The sequence below is a fragment of the Dunckerocampus dactyliophorus genome, chromosome 14, assembly GCF_027744805.1.
Source record: "Dunckerocampus dactyliophorus isolate RoL2022-P2 chromosome 14, RoL_Ddac_1.1, whole genome shotgun sequence".
Lineage (NCBI taxonomy): Eukaryota > Metazoa > Chordata > Actinopteri > Syngnathiformes > Syngnathidae > Dunckerocampus > Dunckerocampus dactyliophorus.
In genome coordinates, this window is record NC_072832.1 from 21,604,096 (window position 1) to 21,628,704 (window position 24,609).

At 39.8% G+C, this 24,609-nt stretch overlaps 1 protein-coding gene across 2 annotated transcripts in view; it reads left to right on the plus strand.

The window, feature by feature from the left end:
- Nucleotides 1-19,019: 19,019 nt before the first annotated feature.
- The window catches only part of fancl (FA complementation group L), a 71,073-nt gene continuing 65,483 nt past the window's right edge, over nucleotides 19,020-24,609 (plus strand). For both annotated transcript variants that reach the window (XR_008573583.1, XM_054798085.1), the window contains exon 1: nucleotides 19,020-19,315. Coding sequence is in view for 1 of the 2 variants with exons in the window: in XM_054798085.1 (XP_054654060.1) it covers nucleotides 19,229-19,315 (87 nt within the window). In the remaining variant the exon portion in view is untranslated. The remainder of the gene's footprint in view (nucleotides 19,316-24,609) is intronic.

Below are 24,609 nucleotides of genomic sequence, written 5' to 3' on the forward strand. Positions count from 1 at the left end.
ATTGCAATTTGACCCCATGTTGTTGGGTCACACAAAAGGTCAGGGAAATTAATTTTTCCGACTGTTGCAGGGGAAGGATGGCAAAAAAGCAGCAGGGAAATGGAGAGGAGCAAAAAGGTTATGCACAGAATAAGACATCATGGCTATTTTATTCAATTTATGAGGAAATACACTCACATCTGTGAATGTGTGAACTGTGAACGCTGGTGAATTTGAACTTGTAGCTTCATAGATATGGATTTGTATCTCTTCATTGCTCTCTAAATTGTGTGTGTGTGCATGGGTGTGTGTGCGTGTGTGTGTGAGTGTGTGTGTGTTCCAGTATGTCAGGGTGAAGCACTTCCAACCCTTCCTGTCATTTTGGAACAAACGCACCCTGCACTGTATCAAGCCAAGCTTGGTTCTGCCCTGTTTATTTATGGACATCGGGGGTTGTATGGATTAAAGAGAAGATGCCAAGACTAAAAACAACAACCGAAAAGCCATGATTCATTTCCCAAACCAGGAAAAAGCCAAAGGACGAACAAATCAATGGCGGTTTGGATGATATCTGGCCTTACGCATTGACAGGCCCTGCAGTGCTTGGCATGAATGTAAATGTGAAAAGTGCAGTTTTCATATAGCAGACAGCAAAGCAGCCCAAAGCTTTAGTATGTGCTATTTTTCTTCCTAATCAACATTCTCCAGTGTACACATTTCAAAGTTTGATGCATTTATGTGCTTTCAAGCAGCGGTAGGAGCGATGTGCTAAATACATACATTTCCTCTTTTTAGCTGAAAGGATTATGCTGAAGAAGTCATCCCAGTCATTTTCAGAGACAAGAGAGAGATCCATCAAATTCAAAAAGCAGCCAAAACAATCAAATAATGCAGTGGATAAATGATGTCACACTGCAAAATCTATGGCTTATTGTCCGGGCAGAGAGCCAAGTCACATGACGACACTGGTTATGCAAAACAGCAGGAACGCTTCGAACATGAGCGCGTCATCAATATACAACAGCCACTACTGTTTTACAATGTAAATCTGATACGTGCAAGCGTTCAGGTTCTTGCAACACGCATGTGAGAAACACGAGGAAGAAGAGGAGAAGGAGGAAGATGCGTGTCTGGCTGCCGCTCTTCCCTAAGCAGGGCAGAAAATCAGACACGCCGGGAAAGAATTCAAGGAGGAAAAGAGAGGGAGAGAAAAAGAAAAATGAGTTTTTTATTTTATAAATAGCAGGTCTTGCCAGAAGGCAGAGGAAATGAGAGCAAGTGAGTGCTGGAAAAGAAGGGCTTGAGCTTGACATGGGGCTTAAAATTGAGAGGGGGCGGAAAGAAGGGACCTACTGCGTGAAAATGTCTCCAACCAAAGCAAGGATTAGTGTTCCAACCTCCTCTACCGCCAAGATCCGCCAGAACAACTAATCACCTTCCCAGCGCTTCTCTTTCCTCCTCTCCCTTTTTTCACTCTTCTTCTTCTTCTTCTTTTGCCTCCACTTTCCTCCGCTCTGTAAAGTATCATCTTAGCATCATTGCAACTCAAATGAAAGAAGTGTGTTCTACCAGGTAGCTGCAAAACCAGCTCACGTTTTATGGAGTCATTCACTCACACTAAAACAGTCAAATGGGGAAGTGTGCGCAAACTTTTGATTGGTGGTGTCTGTTTTGTGTAGACGTACGCAGTGCAAGGAACAAGAGCACTGCCAATTTCAAAAGGTCAATACTACGGGTGGACGATAATTATTGGACAAATATGAGGGAATTATGACATCAGAACGATAAATCCGATAACATTAAAAATAGCTCTGATAACCTATCATTTCAAATAACACTGCAATGAGGCGAGATTCCCCTCACACCGGCTGCTTGGAGCGTGTGACCAAATACAGTGCACCTTGCTGGGCCACACAAGGTGGCTCCTCCCACTCTATACTCCAGCTCTCCTGACCTCCATAGCGAATATAGTGCACTTTGCAGAGCCACAGGAGGTGGCTCCGTCCGCTCTATACACTGATTCTCTGGATAGTAGTGATGTGGTAGTAGTAATGTAATATTTGATTAGGACAAATCAACAGGTACAGTTGGTCAAATCCAAATTTGTTTGAGTCCTTACCTCCAGGTGTGCACAAACTACAGTTAAAGAAAAATAAAAAAGTAGATATAAAAAAGTTATCGTTATAAATACCATATTGGTTTTGAGAAGCAGAAAGTTATCTGTTTCAGTTTGCAGAAAACGATATCGTGCATCTCTAGTAAATACAGTCAAACGGTTTCCAACGCCAGGGTTTTTGTATGATTCTTGGTTGTCGTACAGACTAGTAACAAACTAGTCCGTTTTTTTCTGGACTGTATGGTACTCTATCATCGAAAGCACCCTACACGTTGCTGACTCACTAACCGTGCATTTTTCGTGTCTGCAGTTTGGTAAAGAAGTGTAGAAACATGATAGAATTCAAGAAATAACTCATTGTCAAGTATGAAGATGGCGTCCGCATGGCTGATCTCGCCAGGATGTACGGGAAGTCCGCATCAACAATAACTTCCATCCTGGCCAAGAAAAGAAGAAATGAAGGAAGCCAATGTTGTGAAAGGAGCTAAGTTGTTACCAAACAAACATCATAAACGATGGAAGAGAAGTTGTTGTTGGTGTACATGCCCTCCTCGCTCTCCGCTCAACAAGAGACTTCTTATGGTGGTTAATTGGTTCCAGACCGACCGTGATAAGTGAATTTCCTTAATTAGAAACAGAATGTTTTCGTAGTTAGAAAACCTGTTTATGACCTTCTAAATATGTTTTTTAACATTATTAGAACCCCCTAGACATGAAATAACACCCCTATAATCACCTTTACACTCCTATTGCCCAATGTAGTAGACATAAAAAAATAAGACATTTAACAAATAAATAAGACTTGTGCTCGTGTGTGTTGCTGTAAATGTGTTCTAGACTTGTGGATGACAGGAAGTGACGTCAGGATTCAGAGTTGGGTTATAGCTTGGAGTGGATTAACAGTAGCCCGTGTTATTATTATGATTAGTATTATTATTATGAGAAGTGTTATGCTTTGTTATGATGTGTCATTTCCTCTTGATTCTGGATGCATTTTTTCTTTTCGATGCATTTTGGCCAAATATAGCCACACGGTGGCTGAGTGGTTAGCATGTTGGCCACACAGTCCGGAGAGCCAGAGGAATTTCTGCTTGGAGTTTGCATGTTCTCCTCGTGCGTGCATGGGTTTCCTCCCACATTCCAAAAACATGCATGTTAGGGTAAATGACAACTCTAAATTGTCCATAGGTATGAATGTGAGTGTGAATGATTATTTGTCTATATGTGCCCTTGATTGGCTGGCGATCAGTCCAGGGTGTACCCCGCCTCTTGCCCGAAGTCAGGATATTAGAATAAGCGGCATAGAAAAAGGATGGTTATAGACAAACACTATATATATGTTCCATACAGGTCAAGTTTGGACACACCTTCTCATTCAACGTGTTTTCTACTATGTCACTGTAGATTGTAGAGTAGTAGTACTTTATTAATCCCACAGCAGGGAAATTCATCCATTCATAGAATGAACACATGTGGAATTATGTACTTATCAAAAGAGTGTGAAATAGCTCGAAATATGTCTTATAGACATATATTGTATGCCTTTTTTTTGATAGCGCTGCACACCCTTAGTGTTCTCTCAATAAGGTCATCAGCTGGAATGGTTTTCACTTCACTGGTGTGCCTTGTCAGGCTTACTTAGCGGAATTTGTTGTTAATGGGGTTGGGACCATCAGTTGTGTTGTGTGTGTCCAAACTTTTGGTCTGTACTGTATATATATATATATATATATATATATATATATATATATATTATTGTTTTGGGCCTGTACTGTATATATATATATATACTGTATATATACAGTATATTATTGTTAGGATTATTCTATTAGTATTATACCTGCAACAAAAGCCTTTATTCCGGCGATCAAGTTTTGTGTTTGTATGCACTCACCAAACTTTACAGTAACTTTTAAATTACTGACACCTAGTGACCAGTGGAGAATACATCACGTCTTTGAATGCATCTTCTGAATGCCTTATATTTGTATTTTACTTGATTTAGACATTTCTATGCTTGAAATGCTTCATTTAGGCAACAAAAAAAAACATAAAATATGCTTAACTATGCATATTTCTTTCTAATCATAGGCCATATTCAACCAAAACAGAATGATTTATTCTCAAGGCATTCAATCGCAATTGGACTGTTCAAGTTGTCTTAGAAGACGTTTCGTCTCTCATCTGAGCAGGCTTTATCAGTTCATGCTCAAAGACTAGGTGGCACACACACCAGTCAGACTAGATAGGGCAGCTCTAGTGTCATAACCTGAACAGTCCAGTTGTGATCGATTGAATGTCCTGAGAAAACAATGATCTGGAAGAATGAGAATGTTCACAGGCAGCATGAATTATTAATTAATATATTTTTGAAAAACTGTGATCGGGTGAAGCCGTGTAATTTGAACCTCGATGTGGCAAGCTATGTTAAAACATGTAAACGTATAATTATTCTCTAATAATTCTATTGTTTGTTAATATTTTGGGTGTCTGGAATGGATTCATTCGATTTCGTATGTTTCGTTTTTCGTCCAGACCTTTTGGAATGAATAGATAACAAAACCCGAAGTATGACTGTATACATATATGACGACAAGAGATGATCCAGATAACAAAAGCATCCAAAAAAATACACCCACCCCTCTTTTCCCCTCTTTCCCGTCTCTTGCTTGTGTATGTCGCTGTCACTCCATCCCGCCTTCTCTGATCCCACCACCCCACCTTCTCTACCTGTCAGACACCTCCTTCCTCGCCTCGGTCCTCTCTCCTCCTCCCTCACTCTCTTTTCTTTCTCTCTGTGGCTGCCATCCATTTCCTCTCCCCTGACAAGGATTCTCACAAAGATGGCGGCATAAACATAAACAAGTCAAATTGATCACACAGAAAATGAGGCAGGCGATGGGATTCTGGGGGGCTGGGCTGAAAAAGACAAGAACGATTAAGCTTCTTTCTCTCTTTTTCCCCAAAGCTTGATCTTTCTTATTCCATGTGTATGAAGTGTGTGTGTGCGTGTTGCAGAAACATCCTGGAAGAAAGCGACACTTCATAAGCAGGTGCCTGGCATAGGATTGCAGTGTGAATTCATTCTCCTCTGCTATAAATACACACTGTGTCTGTGTATAGGTGCAAGTACAAAATGTAATTAGGTAGTCAAGCAGAAAAGCAATCTGCCTTTCTCACTGTTTGCATATTTTGTCCACAAATAATCAAGTACAAAGGCAAAGAGGGGAAAAATCTCTCTTGAATATTCATTTACAAAATAACGCTTTACTGATAAGGCCAAGGCATGTGATAATCAATTAGTCAAATGTTCTACAAAAACCTGGCGGGGGGGGGGCAATCGTTGTAAATATGCACGCGCACATTTCCCATCGGTGTCTTACAAGAAGCAAAATGACGATTTCAGCAGAAGTCTGCACTGAATATCCATACCACATTACCCTAGATAGAATATCACAAAGGAAGCAAAATATGTATTTGTAAAGACGCTTTGCTTTCTAGTGTTCGTATGATAACACTTTGTTTAACATACTGTGTATCCAATGCACCTGCTGTTGTCTGTCTGCGTGGGATGAGGAATATTGTCGGGAAAGATACAGAGTGTGGGTGCGGGTGTGTGTGTGTGTGTGTGTGTGTGTGTGTGAGGCAGTTAGGGAGGTCAAAAGCACAGCTTAGCATCAAACCTGTTTTACTGAGAATAGTTGAAGAAATTCCAGAGAATCACTCAAGCAGATGTTAGCCATCTCCAAGAGTGGGACTCATTATCATATTTTATTATATTATAGATTTTGTTTTTTCCACTTTGGGCTTTTCCCTGTCAGGGGTCATTCATGCATCAATGCTTTTGGCTTTGCTTTTACAACGGATGCCCTTCGCGGCACAACCCTGGCCAGGAATGGAACCCATGCCATTTGCCATGAAAGGCAGAAGCGCGCCTCATTACACCACCAGGGATTTATTTGATTATAGATTAAGAAGGATGAATTAAGTGAGTAAAGCGCCCTAAGAGTGACAGATATGAAGAGCGAACAAGCCTCTGCCTCATTGAAATCAGAGAATGTTTTTGTGTCATTATTTATCAGAAGTGTCGCAGATTCATTTTCTGTCAATCACCTAATTTACAGGGCTGTCAAATGATTACAAATTTTAATCATATTAATCACGGTTTTCAAATGAATTAATCATGATTAATCACCATTTGCAACTACAGTATGTGTGAAATATGTCCATTTTTACTGTATTTTATGAACAAAAAGACAAATAACAGAACAGGATTGTATACAGTATATTTGTATGTATTAAGAGCTCCAAATGAACTGAAAATGGAACTCTCATACAGCTCATGTGTGAAAATGTATTTGCCTAACTCTTGTGTCTTTAACAGTAGCACAACATTTGAATCACACATTAACCATGTTATTAGAGCCATTAAGAGTTGAGTTTAAAGACAACAAGTAATTTAAGTTGAATTCACGTGTTTTGAGTGTAGATGTACTTCCTGGGGTTTCCGAGCATACTTAAATGCATCAAATTGTACTTGCGTAGTAAGTTAGTAAGTTACATGAGTGAGAGATATGAATATCCACTTACTGTTTTTCTTTGTTTTTCTGTTTATTTAGAGCACACATACACACATACTAAAGCTGTTGTTGTGATTTTAGGAGTGGGACAATGAGGAAGTGTTGTTCCAAGGAGGACTACAAACGTGTTTGTGAGTTGGAGATACATGTATGGTGTTGGAATTGCACCGCTATTGATGTGTTCAGGTCAGAATAAAGTTATAAAAGAGTGTCAGACTCTGTGGGGACACTACACGTCTGCCGTCATAACAGAGAGTTGATGCGAATGCGTTAATTGCACTAAACAATTTAATGTAATTAATTAAATAAATTTGTTACCACTTTTAACACGCTATTTTGTATGATTTTAATGGCTGCTCCGGCCTTAAATTCTTGCAAGTAGCTGTGTGGAAATATGCTTGTATTTCCTTTTGAAGCCCTATTAAGGTGCATGTCTATTGTAATTAAGAGCTATTACCAGCAGCGCCCTGGTGTTATACATTGCAGTTAGTAGAGCTACATGGTTACTACATGTGAAAGCAATTAGGATACATGTCATTAGGGCTTGTTTCTATTAATAACAGCTCACAAATACTGGTGTAACTTATGCACAGCTGCTGTCAATATGAAGAATAAACATTGCTACAGTGGGGCACCAGATTGCCATGCATGACGCGTCGTCCTCTGCTGGCCAGAGAGTGAAATACATCTGACCCTGTCTCAATGACTTCCTGCAAGCGTCCTGGCCGAGAACAAAGAGGCAGCGCTGTGCCAAAGACGACTAGCGCGCTCCTCTAGGGAGAGGGGGTGGGGGGTGGGTGGGGGGTTTGGAGTCCACCAAGTAGAGCAATGCAGATGTCGACTGTGAGCCTAACCTGGGCCACGTGCTTCATCATCTTCCTCTAGGTGTGTGTGTGTCTGTGTGTGTTCGTGTGTGAGAGAGAGAGAGCGAGAGAGAGAGAGAGAGAGAGTGAAAAAAGAGGGACGATGATATTGGGTGGGTGGCGGTTGCTGGCACCAAGGGGTGGGCTGGTAAGACATCTGTCATCATATCATCAATGCTGTCACATCATAGAACAAATGGGCTGTGGGATTTTTACAGCCCAAAATACAAGTGATGGCAAAAGGTGACGTTACGTTTGATCTGCTGCTGCTGTTCCGCGCCTTTCTCAATAAAATGCAAAGCTCTGACCAACACACGTCAACTCATCAAAACGTTAGGGAAAGCTAATAGGAAATGGTGTTTGAGTGCAGATGAAAATCTGATAACTCTAAAGATCCAAGTGAACTCATCCTTTCAACGACCTTGGCGGAGGCCCAAAGTCACTTTAGGGTGTGTAGAACCAGCACTTGTGCAAAGTGATAAGGCCTTTGAGAAGGAAATGGATTTACTTGTATTTTTTTGAAGCGGGTCACCACAATGAGGCAAGGTTTCCTCCAATGACACCTTGGAGAACTTCATCCACTCCACCATGCTACCTGTGTGCCAAGACAGCACGCTTTGTTGCCGAGAGAATGAAGGAGAGCTTTGAACTTCAGACTGACAGCGCGGGGAAGCCGTTGGAGCCGTAAATGTAAATTATTGTTACTTATACGTTTAACCCAGCACCTACAACACCCCCATCCTTTCTCTTCTAACCGGCTTCCTACTCTCCACTGCTACGTGGAAGGGCACAATTCTGATATCATGTTGCCCTCTTTTGGCAAGTGATTGCAACTGCACCACACTGTCCTCTCACCTCCAACACAGGGTCAGCAGCTTATCTCATATTCTCAGCTACAAGGAAGAGGTATGATGAAGTAAATGTTTTTTTAATTTCTGAAACACAAAACTTTCTTGACTTCAAGTTTAACACAGAAAGAATCCCTTGTTCAGATGGGTTACCGTGTTGCAGTGTGTAGCGTTACATATTAGATAGAAATCATACAAATAAAGAGTCACAGCCAAACATTTTTACTTCTTGGGTTGTATGCACCTTCCCTCATTTTGACTACTGAACTATTCATATACTGAAATGATGTAACATTGTTTGAACACCAGACGGGTGCAATGTCAAAACTTGTTTGGAAGATCTGATTTTGTTCACCGATGCACGTTTTTTTAAAGAGAAATCTACGTCCAATGTGTGGTCTTTACCATTAGCGTTAAAAGGAGGAAATAATGGTGTGAATCAAAGCGTATCAGAAGATAGCATGAGAGGCTTACATTTCAGGTACCTTATGAGAAAACAGGTACAAACAGATAACAGAGTTGAATCATTGACCGCAGATTAGATTTGAAGTATGAAATGACATTAAATGGAGATTGAGGCTTGTGTTCAGCAGTTGATCTTATTTCCAAAGCTGAGCTCGCTGACGGTGCCTGTCGTCAGGCAACGCTCCAAGCCTTTCCCCCGATGCATCTCCACGGAATCAATAGGCCCTCGCAGCATATCATTAGACATAAGCATTATAATTACTTGTGTTATTAATTTTGCCTTAATACCAGGGATAATATGATATCTAATTCAACCCTGTTGAGGGAAGCGAAAACAAGATAATCACAAATGCATCTCTTATGAAAATCAATGTTGAAATGGATATTCCAATAATACCAAACCACTGCCTCTCTATTTTTCTCTCATGCATAGCCAACAATCATTTTCTGCATTCATTCGGAAAAAAATATGAAAAATATGCCTAACATATTTCACATGGGTGCCCGAGTCCGAGGCAAAACAATATGGATTTGTGTTGCCTTGCAAACAATTTTAATAAAAAGCTATCGATTGGGCATCGAGCGGGTAGCCTGTAGGCGTGGAGCACCAGACCCCAGTGGGTCCAGATCATTAAAGTCCTCAACGGCTGGCGCAAATTTGTTCAATAAGGGTCTGGGACTCGTGCTTCAGGGTTTGATTTGGATTCAGCTGTGTCAAGCCACTCAGGTCTTCTCAAACTAGATGACACATTTTGTGAAACACTGAAGTGTGTGGTAGAAAAGAAGAATATGGTTATTAGGTCATATCTGGAATGTGATAAAGTGTTTCATCAAAATAAATACAACAAACTCTACCTGTAATTTTTTGGCAAACATTACATGACAAAAATATGCAAGGTAATAATTCTCATGTCAGAATGTACGAGTATGATTTATTGTAAACACTAACAAGCGTGTTAAACAGCCAGTGCTTTGTGTCAGACCTCTCCTCCATTTTTACACCTGCTACTTCGACATGCACGCATATGCACACACATTTCTGATTCCACAATCAAAGCTGGCACTGCGACAGTTTTTAATTAGCAGGTACTTTCTTTATGCTTAGGATTTCAGTTTCTATAATAATGCCTGCTGGCTACTGTGACTCTTTATTGCCTACCATCTTTCCTTACCTCTAAAATATGAATACCTTGTTTTATTTGGCTTATTTGTCCTCCAGTCACTTTGTAACATTTTTATTCTGTGGCACATTTATTTTTTTAAATGTGAGCCTCGCTGGAAGGAATGGCAATAAAAGGTTTTTTGGTTAGGGAGGAGGATCAATGTAAAATGTATTATCCGGCACTGCAGAGACTGATTCCAATAATAAAATAATTGATCCTTTAAAGTGAAGCTTATTGTGCACTGATATGGTAAAGGACCATGGTCCATTTCAATACCGCACACATGAAGAATCACTGCAGGCTAAATTATATACTGCTTACTCGGGGATCTTGTGTCACAAGATCTCGTGAGATTAAAATTAAAATACATACAATTAAAATACAAAAGACAAAATTTCTTGTGCAGAAAAAAAAACTGTCTCGTGGGCACTAGGCCTGGGATGATAATACATGAAATAATTAATCGCACAATAAATGAAAATGAATTGGATAATTTTGCCCGCCTTAATATATTTCCATGTGCATGCGTGTGTGTTTTCTTCGTCTCTCGCCTCCAAACGGGCAGTAAGAGAGTTCATTCTGTGCATTCCTTTCAGTATCTTGGCATGTTTGTTCCATAGAGCAATGGCATGACAAAAACCTGGCGGTCATACAGTGTCTTTGTCTTGGTGGGTGGAGTCGGGGTCGCTAGCATACACACTGAGTGCAGAAGATTGTAACGTAGAAGAAGTTAAATTAGTAGATTGCGGTATACATAACAAATCTATTTTTAATATTTGTTATTGTAATTTTCTAAAAAGTAATGCTAAAATCTTTTCTCGCCTCGTTCTCGTAGACCAGGGGTAGAGAACCTATGGCTCAGGAGGCAGATGTGGCTCTTTTGGTGACTGCATCCGGCTCTCAGACATGTCTTAACACAATCAATTGTATTTATTTTAGGTTTTTTCGCTGACATTTTAAAGCAAAACATGACAGAAATCACAGTGTTAAAAATGACGTTCAAAATATAAAACATTTTTATGCATCCATCCATCCATTTTCTACTGCAGTGCGGGTGGCCAGAACCAGCCAGCTGTCCTTACAATATTATCCGGGTTAGACACATCGATTATTACTGGATAATGCGGTCATTGAGAAATCAAGAAGGAAATTTCCCTCCTTTAATCAAATAGTCACCCAGCTAATTCTGCAGAGCGAACCCTTTTGACAAAGTGCAAAACCATACAGCACCAGATGTCACGTTAATGGTGATGTTTTATTTATTATTTTATTGGATAGCTTCAGAATAACAATCTTAATAAAAATAATACATTCAGAGACTTTTTATATTCTACAATTGTTGGTCTTGCAGAAAAATGCACGCATTTAGTTGCATTCAATGTTAACAAATTACTATACGGCTCTCACGGAAATACTTTTTAAAATATGTGGCTTTCATGGCTCTCTTAGCCAAAAAGGTTCCTGATGCCTGTGGTAGACGCAATCTTGTGTATCGTCGTGTCTTGTGGATTGAGTGTCTTGTGAAACCCCTTCTGCTTACTATATTATAACAATTGTTAGCTTCGGTTGGCAGTAGTCATGTGTGATACCACTGATTTCGTTTCATTCATTTCGTTTCGTTTTGAGTTTCAATTTCCGCAAAGTAGTATTCCTTATTTATAAATGTAATATTTTCATATGTAGAACATAGAAAACCTATTTATGAGCTTCTAAATATGGTTTTAACAATATTAGAGTCCTCTAGACATAAAATTACACCCCTATGGTCACCTGTACACTCATATTACCCATTATAGTAGGCACAATAAGAGAAAATAAGACATATAGGGCATAAATAAGAAATAATATAGACTAACATGCGAGCATTGAGAGAGTTTCTTGTCCGTCCTAAGGTGGCTATTGTCTCATCAATGTAACATGACTGACACCGAGTGACTACATATCATCATCAGTCTTTAATACGTCCTCTGAATGCCTTATATTTTTATTTTACTTCATTTAGACATTTCTTATAATTGAAAATGCTTAATTTAGGCCTAAAAATACATACAATTTGCTTAAATATGCATATTTTTGACAAATAGTAGGCCGTATTTAACCACGAAAAACATCCATCCAATGTCTATACTGCTTCATAGGATAGTAGAAAACACGCAACAACGATGATTTATTAATTAATATATTTTTTTAAAAACGTGATATAGTCAAGCTGTGAAATTCAAAGCACAAAGTGGCGAGGAATTACTGCACTGCGCACCCCAGAGCTGTCAGACCCCCCAACGCCAAACAACAAACCACCAGCATATATTAAAACCCAAGCACGTGCACATATGTAAACACAAACACAAATTGCCATTGTCGATGCACAAGTCCAACACAAATGCATGTGAGATATGCAAGCTAACCTAAAAAAGACAGAGCCGTCAGGAACATATTCGTAGTATCTCAATTCACTTCTATTTTCTGTTCACAATAGATGAGTTTCATAGTTTCCATAAGTCACATCAGATCCCACAACTTGCAACATTTACTGTATGTACAGTATAGGACATATCGTTTTATATCCAGATGTTGCAAATCATCTTCCAGAAGTGCTAACAAGCTTACTTCACACACTAATCACCGCAAGTAGACTCAAGTAGAATCATTATTCTAGTATACTAGAAAATGAGAACCAGCTTTCATCAGGACATTTTGGGGAACAGTCTCCAAACAGCTAAAGTTTTCTGTGTTTTCTAAAGTAAGTAAGTAAAAAGTTTGCCAAGGGGGAGCGGGGGGATGGTGGTGGGGTTCTTGGAGCCTTAACCAAGAAAGAAAAAGGGCTAGATGTAGAATGTTACTCAAAATCATAAACAAGAAAATGGTTTCAGTTGGCTTTTTTCACCAAATGTCAGTGTTCCATTGATTGACCTTCTTCGAGGCCACTGAAGACTGGGAGCTCTCAAAAAAAAAATCTATGAATGGACTACAGTATATAAATATCACATAATTAAACTGATCAAAAAAGATGGGAGGTTTCTGACTCAAAGGACATTAACGTGTTAAATCTTGGCACTCAAAACCAAACATTTCTCCAACAAACACAACACATTTCTCTATCCAACCCAGTGGAGCTTTAAAAAAAATCGCTGTCCACATGAATGGCATTTACCGGCTGTCATGCGTGTTTTGGCCAATCAGAAGCCTAAAAAAGCAACCTCAGCTGACTTGGTCACACATTCTAACTCTTATATTCATCAATATAGTGTCAAATTAGATGTACAATGATGTGTACATTATGTTTCAACATAGTGCTCACCTACATGGAGTGCCCAAAACCATGAATGCTTTTTTTTTTACAAAATTGCCAATATGTGCCATCAGTCACTGCACAAAATGAAACCAACACCCGTAAGTCAATAACTTCATTACTCCTGTTCGCTTGGTAAATAGGTATGCTATGGTTTATTTGTTTCAGACATGCTTAATAAGTTACAGCACATTAAGGAACAACATCATATGGCTACATTTGCAGAATTCAACATTTCCGAAAAGGAGTAGGAAGGAGCCTACCTCGTCTGTGTATCTGTTCATGCGAATTAATTCAATAGGATTTAAATAAATGACACAAGCCAAAAAGCTCAGTTTACCCATCCACAGTTTTTGCAATATTTTCCAGAGTTTTCCAAAAGCTCAGCTTTTAAGGGAAAAATGCACTTATTTTATTTTGCCCATTATCCACAATCCTTTTGTGAGACACGTCTCTTTTCTGTGTGTTCTAAAGATATAAAAACAGCTAATTAGTGCACGTAATGGGACACATCTATTTCATCGATAAAGCCCTCTATTAAAACACCTCCAAAACTGTTTTATGGTTTTATATCCATGCTGTGAGCATGTAGCCACATTCATGATAACATGTAACACTTACAGTATTTTGCTGTATTTTGGTCATTTTAAGCATTACCGGAACTTCCTTCCTGGGCGCACTGATTTCACATAACAACATAGAAAGGAAGGCTACACCTAGTGTTAACTTTTCCAAACTCAAAATAAAAACACAGCAACTGTGGCAGCAGCTCCAATATGTAGCGTTACCTTTCGGTAGTGTCCTAAGTCATTGTGAACAAGGCGCTGACGTGCTCTGTGTGAGTGTGTGAAGTTAGTTGCTAGCTAGCCGGTGTGGTGTGGCGAGGTGTCACTACACTAGTAAAGTAGTTCTTCAGCACAACAATGTTAATAATAATAATAATAACAACAATGTCATTGTAGCTTGGTTAATATGCGGGTCAAATTATGTAAATGTAGCGTTGTTGGCGGTTTTATAGGTGGAATAGTTGTATCCCATTACGTGAGTTCTTAGCTTCCTCTTTTTATGTGTTTTTAAATCTTTAGAACACACAGAAAAGACACGTGTGTTCATGCCTTCCATAAGGATTGTGGATGATGGCCAAAATTTTTAAAAAGTGCAGTTTTCCTTTAAGGACAAAAAACAATGTTTGCATGTGGATGAGAGGCCTAAACACAGGCATAAAAATTGTGTTTGTGTGGACCTGGCCTCAATCAACACTCAGCAAACCAAACATATACATGCACTGTAATCCCTCATTTATGGTGGTTGATTGGTTCTAGACCTGAATGTGATAAGTGAATTTTTACAAAGTAGAATTCCTTATTTAGAAATTGATTATTTTCATACTTAAAGCGTTAAAAACCTGTTTACGACCTTCTAAATATGTTTTTTTTTACATTATTGCAGCCCTCTAGACATGAAATAACCCTTTGTGTTACTGTGTGTTACCCTGTAACTGGAAATGTGTTCCGGTGCTAGGGGAGTTGAGTGAGGGGCGGGCGGGAAGTGACGTCGGGGGTTCAGAGTTGAGTTTTCGCTTGGTGATCAAGTGTGATGCTTTTGTGTCTCACCGAACATTATAGTAACATTACTGACACCAAGTGACCAGTGTAGAATACTACATATCATCACAGCGTCTTCTGAATGCCTTATATTTGCATTTTACTTCATTTAGTCATATTTATGCTTGAAAATGCTTAATTTAGCCTTTTAGTTTTCAAAGCGCTGCTGTTAAATGTATTGATGGTAGACATTGAGCTGCATGGTGACCTAGTCGCTTACAGTCTGTAGACCTGGGTGCAATTCTTAGTTGGAATACCTCCATGTGAAGTTTGCACATGTGTTGCATGTGCTCCTTGTGTGTGTGTGTGTGTGTGTGTGTGTGGTGTGGGGTGAGGAGATTTCTCCGGGTACTCCCACTAAAACAGATGTGATATGCTAATTGGAGACTCATCCATAGGTGTAAATGGGAATGTCCTACAGTAACCCTTTTTCTGACAGTATGTCCAACACAGTCAAATATGTTACAGTACCTGGAGTGGTGCTAATACACGCAATGAAGTGTGGGGGGCCAGGACAGACACACACTGCCTGTAATCTCATCAACTCTTGTCAAACAGCATTCTGGACACAAGCCTTTCCATGAGACCTGTAATCCACAGCTAAGCCTTCACACACTGCCCTCCCATTTATCTGTAATCATACACACACACACACACACACACGCACGCACGCACACACACATGCATACACACCACTAAACATTCTTGGAAAGTGGCTGCTTCAGTCAATTTATGTACAGTATATCAGACATATACAATGAACGAAGGGCACACCGTGTTGCAAATGTGTCAATTCAAGGTAAATGTGACATTACTTTTGATTCACATCTGCTGAACGAGAAAGAAGTAATTTATGTTACAGTTTATCCCTAATTACTTTTTAAAAAAAACTGATTTATTAAGCTCTTTTTTATGTTTGACGGATACACTGGGATATTTGAAATGTGCATATAAAAGTCATCTATTTAATATACAGTATCACAAAAAGTATAAAAATGAAAATAATACAGGTATATACTGTATACAAAAACTATATCATTGTGCATGCAGAAATTCCTTCATGTTTTTTTGGTTAGGGGACATTGTGTGCCATTATCATTCAGATCCATGCAAAACATCACCATGACACAAAAGCAGTGCTTGCAAAGACAGCTTCTTGGACAAAACACTCCTGTTCTTCTTTTTTTGAAAGCAAGCGAGCGACACAGATACAGAGCGGGAGAGAGCTAGAGAGAGAGAGAGCAGGGTGCAGGACCCACACGGTGTAGTTCCAGCCAATTGCATTCCAGAGAAGTGACCATGGCCAGTGATAAACAAAGCGCCATAGATCATCCCTCTCACAGACGGCGCTCGGCAGTGGAGGCTGCAGAAGAGCAAGCGGTCAGACAGAAAGGAGGAGAAGAAGAAGCAGACAGTGACAGACGGCAACAGAAAGCTCACAGCATATATGCATCTGCTGGTCTTCTATTCTCTGGGGCCAACATTTTGATGCCGTTATTGCAAGCACAATGCCATGAAAGCCAGCCATGCCGCACGCTTGTAGATTCTTCTCTCCCCAGAGTGAGACACAGAAAAAAGAGGGAGGCTGCTTCCCCCACTCTACATTGCCATACATTATATAAAAATGAATCCTTGGATTGTTCCACAAAACGCAAAAAAATGCATTCAACACTTACCCACTCCACATGATTCAGATTCATTGAAGCCCAGTGTGCATCACAACAGAACGCTGAGATATTCCTCCAAAACAGATGTGCAAGGAGGAGCTATGAGGTTCTCACTCTTTTGTTTGTGAGCTGACTAGCTAGGTTCCTCTGTTTGCATCAGCTGGCTGTTTTTTACAGCTTTGAAGCAGGTGGATGACAAAAACATCAATCTCTCTAGGCACATTGTGTGGCATTGACACTCTGTACGGTACATTGACACATTTCACTTCGCTGGTTACACCTTCAGGGTGGAATATGAGCTACAAAGGATATGAAGGACAAGTGTGTATTGTATTGGAATTCTTTCTGTAAAAAATGTTTTCTGGAAATAACTCCAGTTTCAGACTTTGTCATTTGCTAAGGCAATTTGATACACGGCAAAGGACTTTGCTGATTTGAAGTCATGACATTGCTGCATGACATGACAGTAGGGTTGCCAACTACCCCTCGTAGAACGGAATCGTCCCGTATTGAGTTGAAAAGGACACACTTTGTCCGGTATTACCGTGACAATCAAAAATACTTTGTCAAGTGTGAATAGAATTTATGAATGAATGTTTGCTGTGACCAATGAGCTGAGTGCACTAACACATGACAATGACAATACAGAATCCAGAAGTGCATTTCTGCAAAGTAGGATTTCTTATTTACAAATGGGATATTTTCATTGTTTGAGCACACAAAACCTGTTTACCACTTTCTAAATACGGTTTTTAACATTATTAGAGCCCTTTAGACATTACAAAACACCCCTATGATCACCTTTGCACTCCTATTACTCTATATAGTACCCAATATATAGTCTCGAGATAACAGGGCAGTCAGAAGCCAATCAGACTGTACTATGGCATCGCTACTATGAATGATAATACAGTAATATGAACGTAGCAGTGCGTGAGGCATTGTGGGCACCACACACGGGAGGAGACATCGCCTCTACTCCATTCATTTTCAATGGAACCTGCATATTCAGTAGTCACTGTCCAGCCAAGCGACACGTGAAATTTGTGCGTGTGAAAGTTTGTGCTCATGCATGTCATCGTGCACGATCCCAGAAAGTTGAAAAATGTTCCACTTTTTATCGTTGTCGCCCAGACGAGGACTGGTGAGCTGGAGTTTCATTGATCGACCAATGAACGGACAGGATGCTATTCAATACTCTCTTGCAGGTAAACATGGAGAAAAAGGTAAAACTTGCCATGTCAGATTTCCCGGAGCTATTTGAAATTTCTAAAAAAAGAATATTGAGTTATAATAAAAAAAAAATCTGCGGCATGGGAACTTTTTGGCACCAGAGTAAACATATTGGGTAAGTTTACATTCATTTACACTGACATTTATGTAAGTTTATCTTAAAAACTAGCAAGATCCAGTACTAGCAAGTGTACTCAATCAACGCCGGCTGCTTTTCCTCCTCCTGTACCCCCAAATTCCCTCCACATCTGACAGCCAATCAAAACCATGGGGGACTCGCTCTGGACGTGAACGCGTCGCTTGCCGGTGTAGCGTTGGCGATGAGTTTCGCCGATCGCAGTTGTTTGTCGCCTCCCATTATTGGAACCACACATCAAGTGTTGCAATCCACCCTACTCAGTGACTTGTGGCTGTTTTTTCCATCCTTGTCACGTAAATGTTTAATAATTTTCATTAAATTACAACTCATTACACTCAAGCCTTATTCGGACTCGGTCACTTACCTGTCAGTGTGTCAGAACATGTGATTGGAGAACGTGTGATAAATTAGACAAGTAGTCCTAACTGCAAGATAAAGGGTAGAGGCTGGAGGCAAGTATGGATGTAATTATTATGCTGTCTAGACTTTAAAATAAAAGGTCGAGATAAAATATAAAATTTATTTTCATTTAATGACGTGATGGCCAGTTTTACATTAACAAACAAATAATCAAGTTTATTAGTAGTTCTAAAAGAAATTGTGTTTTTACTCACTGTTTGTCTCGCCTGCAAGGTTATACAAATTAGCCAATGACATCATCCAATGACGTCTAGGATAGCAGGAATGTATAAGGCTTTTTTGAATATCATTTGAGTATTTCATTGTGAGTGTCCTGGTTTTCGGTAATCAAACTATGGTAACCTATAACGTTTCTATCGCCCGTTATTAAGGGGGGAAACCTTTTTTCGAATTGTCTCTTTAGATGAAATGGAGAAGCTGTATAGAAAATGGATGGATGGATGGTTAGGAAATCCTGGTTTCATAGAGAAATTCAAACATCTTCAAAAGAAAGCTTATGATAATAACCTTACAACAAAAAGTATGCAAGTTCGTCCTACTTTTGAAAAGGGAACGTAGAAGGTACAGTCACGCTTGATGGCTTGTATAAGACTGATTTTTCCCAGGAGTTCCTGAACGCACCTCGGTGACGTGAATGTTTTGACGTTCTTGGCGGGAGGCGGATGTTTCGTTCGTGACGTGCCAGCAATAGTTTTACTCGCACAGACATCGTGCATTTGTGTGTACTTTATCGGTTAACCGGAAAGTGTCAGTCGTTAAACAATTACTTTGTATAACTAACCAAGCACTGTTGTTCCTGGACTATTGTGCTACCGCTAAGATTGCTCAAGAACAGCTTTAAGTTGTAGTCAAAGTTAGCGTAATGGCGTCTGTGCTGGTAAACGACAACCCACTGCTCTTACCTCTCAACGTGGAGAAAACGGTATATGACGGATTCATCACCGTCCAGGTAAGTGAATATGAATAAGTAAAGATTGTGAAGAGTCCAAGTCGTTGAACATGCTCATCTTGACGGTCAATATTTCCCCATTTATCCTGACAAAGGTGTTCCAATTCCGTTTACTTTCCTTAATAATATTGATGTTGACTGATGATTGTATACATGCTGTAGGTTGATCATTTTGTATCGCAGGCTAGGAAGTTATTAGCACACCACCTCTGGAAATACAAGTACAGCTAAACACAGGCAAATTATACGGTATCAATGCATAAAATGCACTCTAAGTCTAAGTCTGTAAGTCTGAGCAAGTGTCAATTCACACATCTTGATTTGGCCATAAATGTAATGTGCAGGGACAAAACGGACAAACCATGTGAATCAGCGGTGACGCTAGAGCTTTTATTTTGAAGGTGCCGGACTGATACCTGAACTTCTGACCAAATTTGGCAACTGTTAGTCATCCTTTACAGCTGAATATTTGTCACTAAGTGGAAACTTCTCTCCACCCACTTATATGGCAACATATGCTAAAATACAGCCGTAAAAAACACCACACCACTAGTGGGACAGTATGTGTACATGAGATTACATTTGAGAATTTCTTCTGTTGTGTTTCCTATCAAATAAAACATGTAATGTAAAAAGGATGAAAGGACAACTGCTACAAAAAAGTAATATGTCACGAGTTGTCATATGTTTTTTGTTATCAATAACGTTGAATTATATTTGTATATAGATTAGGAGTGTCTCGACACTCAGTTCATGAGACGATACACGGGAGACAAGATTTTAACTCAATTTAACTCTATAGAGACAAGATTTTAACTCTACTTTAAAAAAAGTACAATTATTTTTTTTTTACATAAATGACACTATATGACAATCTACTAATATAATTTCTACTATGTTTTTTCTGCACTCTGTGTGTATGCTAGTGGCCCCACATCCACCACCGAGACAAGAGACTGTATGATTGACAAAAGGGCTCATTCTGTTCATGCTGTTGTTCTATGGAACAAATGCAGCAAGGTGCTGGAACTAATGTACAGAATGAAGTCTTCAGGAGGTGGGAGACAAAGAAAACAGACACGCATGCAAAATTGTCAAGTTCATTTTAATTTATTGTGTGATCAATTCATTTATTCATTCGTGTCCCAAGCCTAGTGCCCTTGAACGAGAAACAAGAAATCTTGTCAGGTTTTAACCTTGCGAGATCTTGTGACACCCTTAATATACACTGCTCAAAAAAATTAGAGGAACACTTTGAAAACACATCAGATCTAAACTGGGGGAAAAATGATCTTGAATATCTTTCCTAATAATAAGTAGGTGATGTATTAGTAAGAAAATGATCTCCTCCCAGATCTGGACCAGGTCATCACTGTGGTACCTGGACGCATGGAGGAGATTCCAGGAGACATGTAGTTACTCCAGGAGAGCTGGACAGGGCCGTAGAAGGTCCTTCAAACCTCAGCAGGATTGATATCGGCTCCTTTGTGCAAGGAGGAACAGGGTGAGCACTGCCAGAGCCCTACAAAATGACCTCCAGCAGGCCACTGGTGTGAATGTTTCTGACCAAACAATTAGAAACAGGCTCCATGAGGGTGGCCTGAGGGCTCGACATCCTGTAGTGGGCCCTGTGCTCACTGCCCAGCACCGTAGAGCTCGATTGGCATTTGCCATAGACCACCAGAATTGGCAACTTCACCACTGGTGCCCTGTGCTCTTCACTGATGAGAGCAAGTTCAACCTGAGCACATGCGACAGACGTGAAAGGGTCTGGAGATGCCGTGGAGAACGTTATGCTGCCTGCAACATCATTCAGCATAACCGGTTTGGTGGTGGGCCAGTGATGGTCTGGGGAGGCATATCAATGGAAGGACGCACAGACCTCTCCAGGTTAGATAATGGCACCCTGACTGCTGTTAGGTATCGGGATGAAATCCTTGGACCCATCGTCAGAACCTACGCTGGTACAGTGGGACATGTGTTCCTCCTGGTCCACGACAATGCCCGACCTCATGTGGCTAGTGTATGCAGGTAGTTCCTGGAGGATGAAGGAATTGATACCATTGACTGGCCCCCACGTTCACCTGACCTAAACCCAATGGAACACCTCTGGGACATTATGTTTAGGTCCATCCGGCGCCGCCAGGTCGCTCCTCAGACTGTCCAGGAGCTCATTAATGCCCTGGTCCAGATCTGGGAGGAGATCCCCCAGGACACCATCCATAGTCTCATTAGGAGCATGCCCCGACGTTGTCAAGCATGCGTACAAGCACGTGGGGGCCACACAAACTACTGAGAATCATTTTGAGTTGCTACAATGACATTTTGGCAAAATGGACCAGTCTGCTGCATCATTTTTTCACTTTCATTTTTGGGGTGTCTTTGATTTCCCCCCTCTATAGGGTGGTCATTTTCATTTCTATCAAATGATGTGGCATCATTTTGTTACTAATACATCACCCACTTATTATCAGGAAAGATATTCAAGATAATTTCCCCCCCAGTTTAGATCTGATGTGTTTTCAAAGTGTTCCTCTAATTTTTTTGAGCAGTGTAAAAAGCATATAAGTTTTTTTTACCGTGGGTTAAAGTGTTTATGCAGAAGCACGAACATCGGGCGGGCAAAGTGATAACTGATAGTGACCAAATAAAATGAATGTTCAAATGGAATTTGCAACATTGCTGAATTTGCTGCTATGGTACCTTGTGTCGTTAATTGTTTACACCATGAGATGGTGAATATCTCTGTGGCTTAAATCTGAGCAGCATTTGTGGAACTTCTCAACCTCGTGCATCGGGCAAGGGAAAACGTGGTCCAATGTTTTTTTTTCATTATACAGTAGAGGTCTATTGAGCCACTCTTTGTCTGGTCCCTCACCTCGGCCCTTTTTATCGTGGGTGACCCTACCAGGGGCATAAAACCCCTCGACAACTTAGCTCCTAGGATCATCGGGACACGCAAACTCCTCCACTACGATAAGGTGGTAGCTCAGGGAGGAGTCGTATCGGTTGATATCCAGAAATCGTAAATTCAGAGTTGGACAATATCGGATATCGGCAAAAAAGCCAATATCGGACATTCCTACAGGTAACAAAGAAATAACAATTATATTAGGGTTGTGAACGATAAGCTGATGTGACTGGATATCTGGTGTGAAAAGCGAGAGATACGGCTGGGTCATTAGCAGCCTCCTGGATAGATAAGAATCAGCCATAAATCCTTAATTGATTGGAGACTCATGCACTGAATCACAAGACTAGCAATCAGTTGACAGTGCGTCTGTAAAACTGCATGAGAGGCTTCCTCTTTTGTAGAATTGGCTTTTTAAAATTTTATGTAATATTAATGTCTACACAAACATACAGTATGTTAACTTTAGAATCAAAAGAATTTGATTGTATTGTTCGGTTTTTCCAAATATATCGTTTATGCATTGTATCCTATCCAGATGCATATTATGCGAATTATCTATCACACAGAGATGTACAAACCTAACGTGCATAAGAGACAGTGATGAGTGATGGCCATGAATGTCTTATTTGAATCTTATTTGGGCCAAATGAAAATTTACGACAATTTCTATGCAGTTTAATCAGCAATATAGTAATTTTTTGATAACACATGTTAGCCGCCGGTGCTGTTCTTATATTTATATATATATATATATATATATATATATTTTTTTTTTTTTTCCAAAACTGTAATTTGGACTATGTTGCATAGGCTCTAATTAGTCAGTCAAAATCCAGCATTTGCATTTGTACTACACTGACAAATTAATTCATCCCACAGACATTTTTATAGCATTTTTAAAAGCAAATGTCACAACGTACACCTTTATTGCAGACCTCTGGGCGGCGTCACTGACTAATATTCTACATCAATTTTCAATTTGTCAGTCAGTTTTGGAGATATGGCTTTTATAACGCAAATTTCATTCAAATTCAGACATTCTTTAGTTTCCTTCTTGAGAGTAATTCTTTTTAACAGTATGATTTTTTTATATTTTGTATATTTTTTAAAGTATAATGGCAACATGAACAATTGTATTGAAAGGCGTCTGTGTAGGCTCTCAGTCATATAGGAGTTGTCCAACGAGAGAAAGGCTTCTTGAGACGTCATCTGTACTTCTGTGAAGAATGTGTCGGACGTTTCGGATGAGGAGCGAAATGTCCGACACATTCTTCACAGAAGTACAGATGACGTTTCAAGAAGCCTTTCCCTAATTGTATTGAAAATAAAAAGCGTAAGACACACAAACACTACTAAACGTGTCGAAATGGCGGCAAAAAACCTTGGAAACTCATCTGATACACAACGTGAATGGAAGCTACAGGGGTTCGCTTAGTTTAGCTAATGCAGCTGTGTGTGTGTGTGTGTGTGTGTGTGTGTGTGTGTGTGCGACTCAGGCTGGATGGGTATACAGTATTTTCACCGTGTTGTGTATTACTCTTTTATGTAAGGACCATTTTACAATGCCCACTGACGACGTGCAGTTTTCTGAGTGAAAAAAGGCGAGTGGCACGTTTATTCTTGCACCCAGCGCGTATCAACCATCAATTGCCTCTCAACACACACAACACATTCCGGGCGTCAAAATGCTTGTAAGAGCGCTCTTTGTCACATTTCTCTAATTGTGTAAACAAAATAAGGGTGTCATTAAAATATCTTATATTATTAACGCGATTGGCATTACATCTGTGACTCCATCTTTCTTAATCACAAGCACGGGCATTACAGTTTGTTGAAGATTTTGTAGCAATACGTGCTGAGGCTGATATCCCATTAGCTAAGCTACATCCATTTCTCAATAACTGGACAAAATTGCCCAAATAAATGTAAGGTTTTTTTGCATTTCATTCACTAACCCAAATAGCACACACTCTATGCTGGTACAATAAGTGGAAAAGGTAAAAAAAACAAAAAAACAGAATTTGGGGAAAAAATAAAAGGGATTTCATAGGGCCCTAAGAGAGATGTGCTTAAAAAAAAAAGTCACATATTCAAAATCACACCACAAATTGATCTATAATCATGTCAAATGATTAGGCCTACCCGAAAAGTATTTTGCCCGCCCATTTTTTCCAATTTTATCTTTTATTGGATGGACATTTATTGGATTAGGGACCTGACTCACAGAGGTTTGTTACAAAAGCCAAACAATATTGTTGGTCATGCTGTGTAATAAAAAAGTAAATTCACCAATACTTTGGTTGCATTATTTTTAATGTTTTGAAGAGCTATTTTCATCACCTTATTCAGTTGCACAAATTCATGTTTGTAGCAAAAGCTT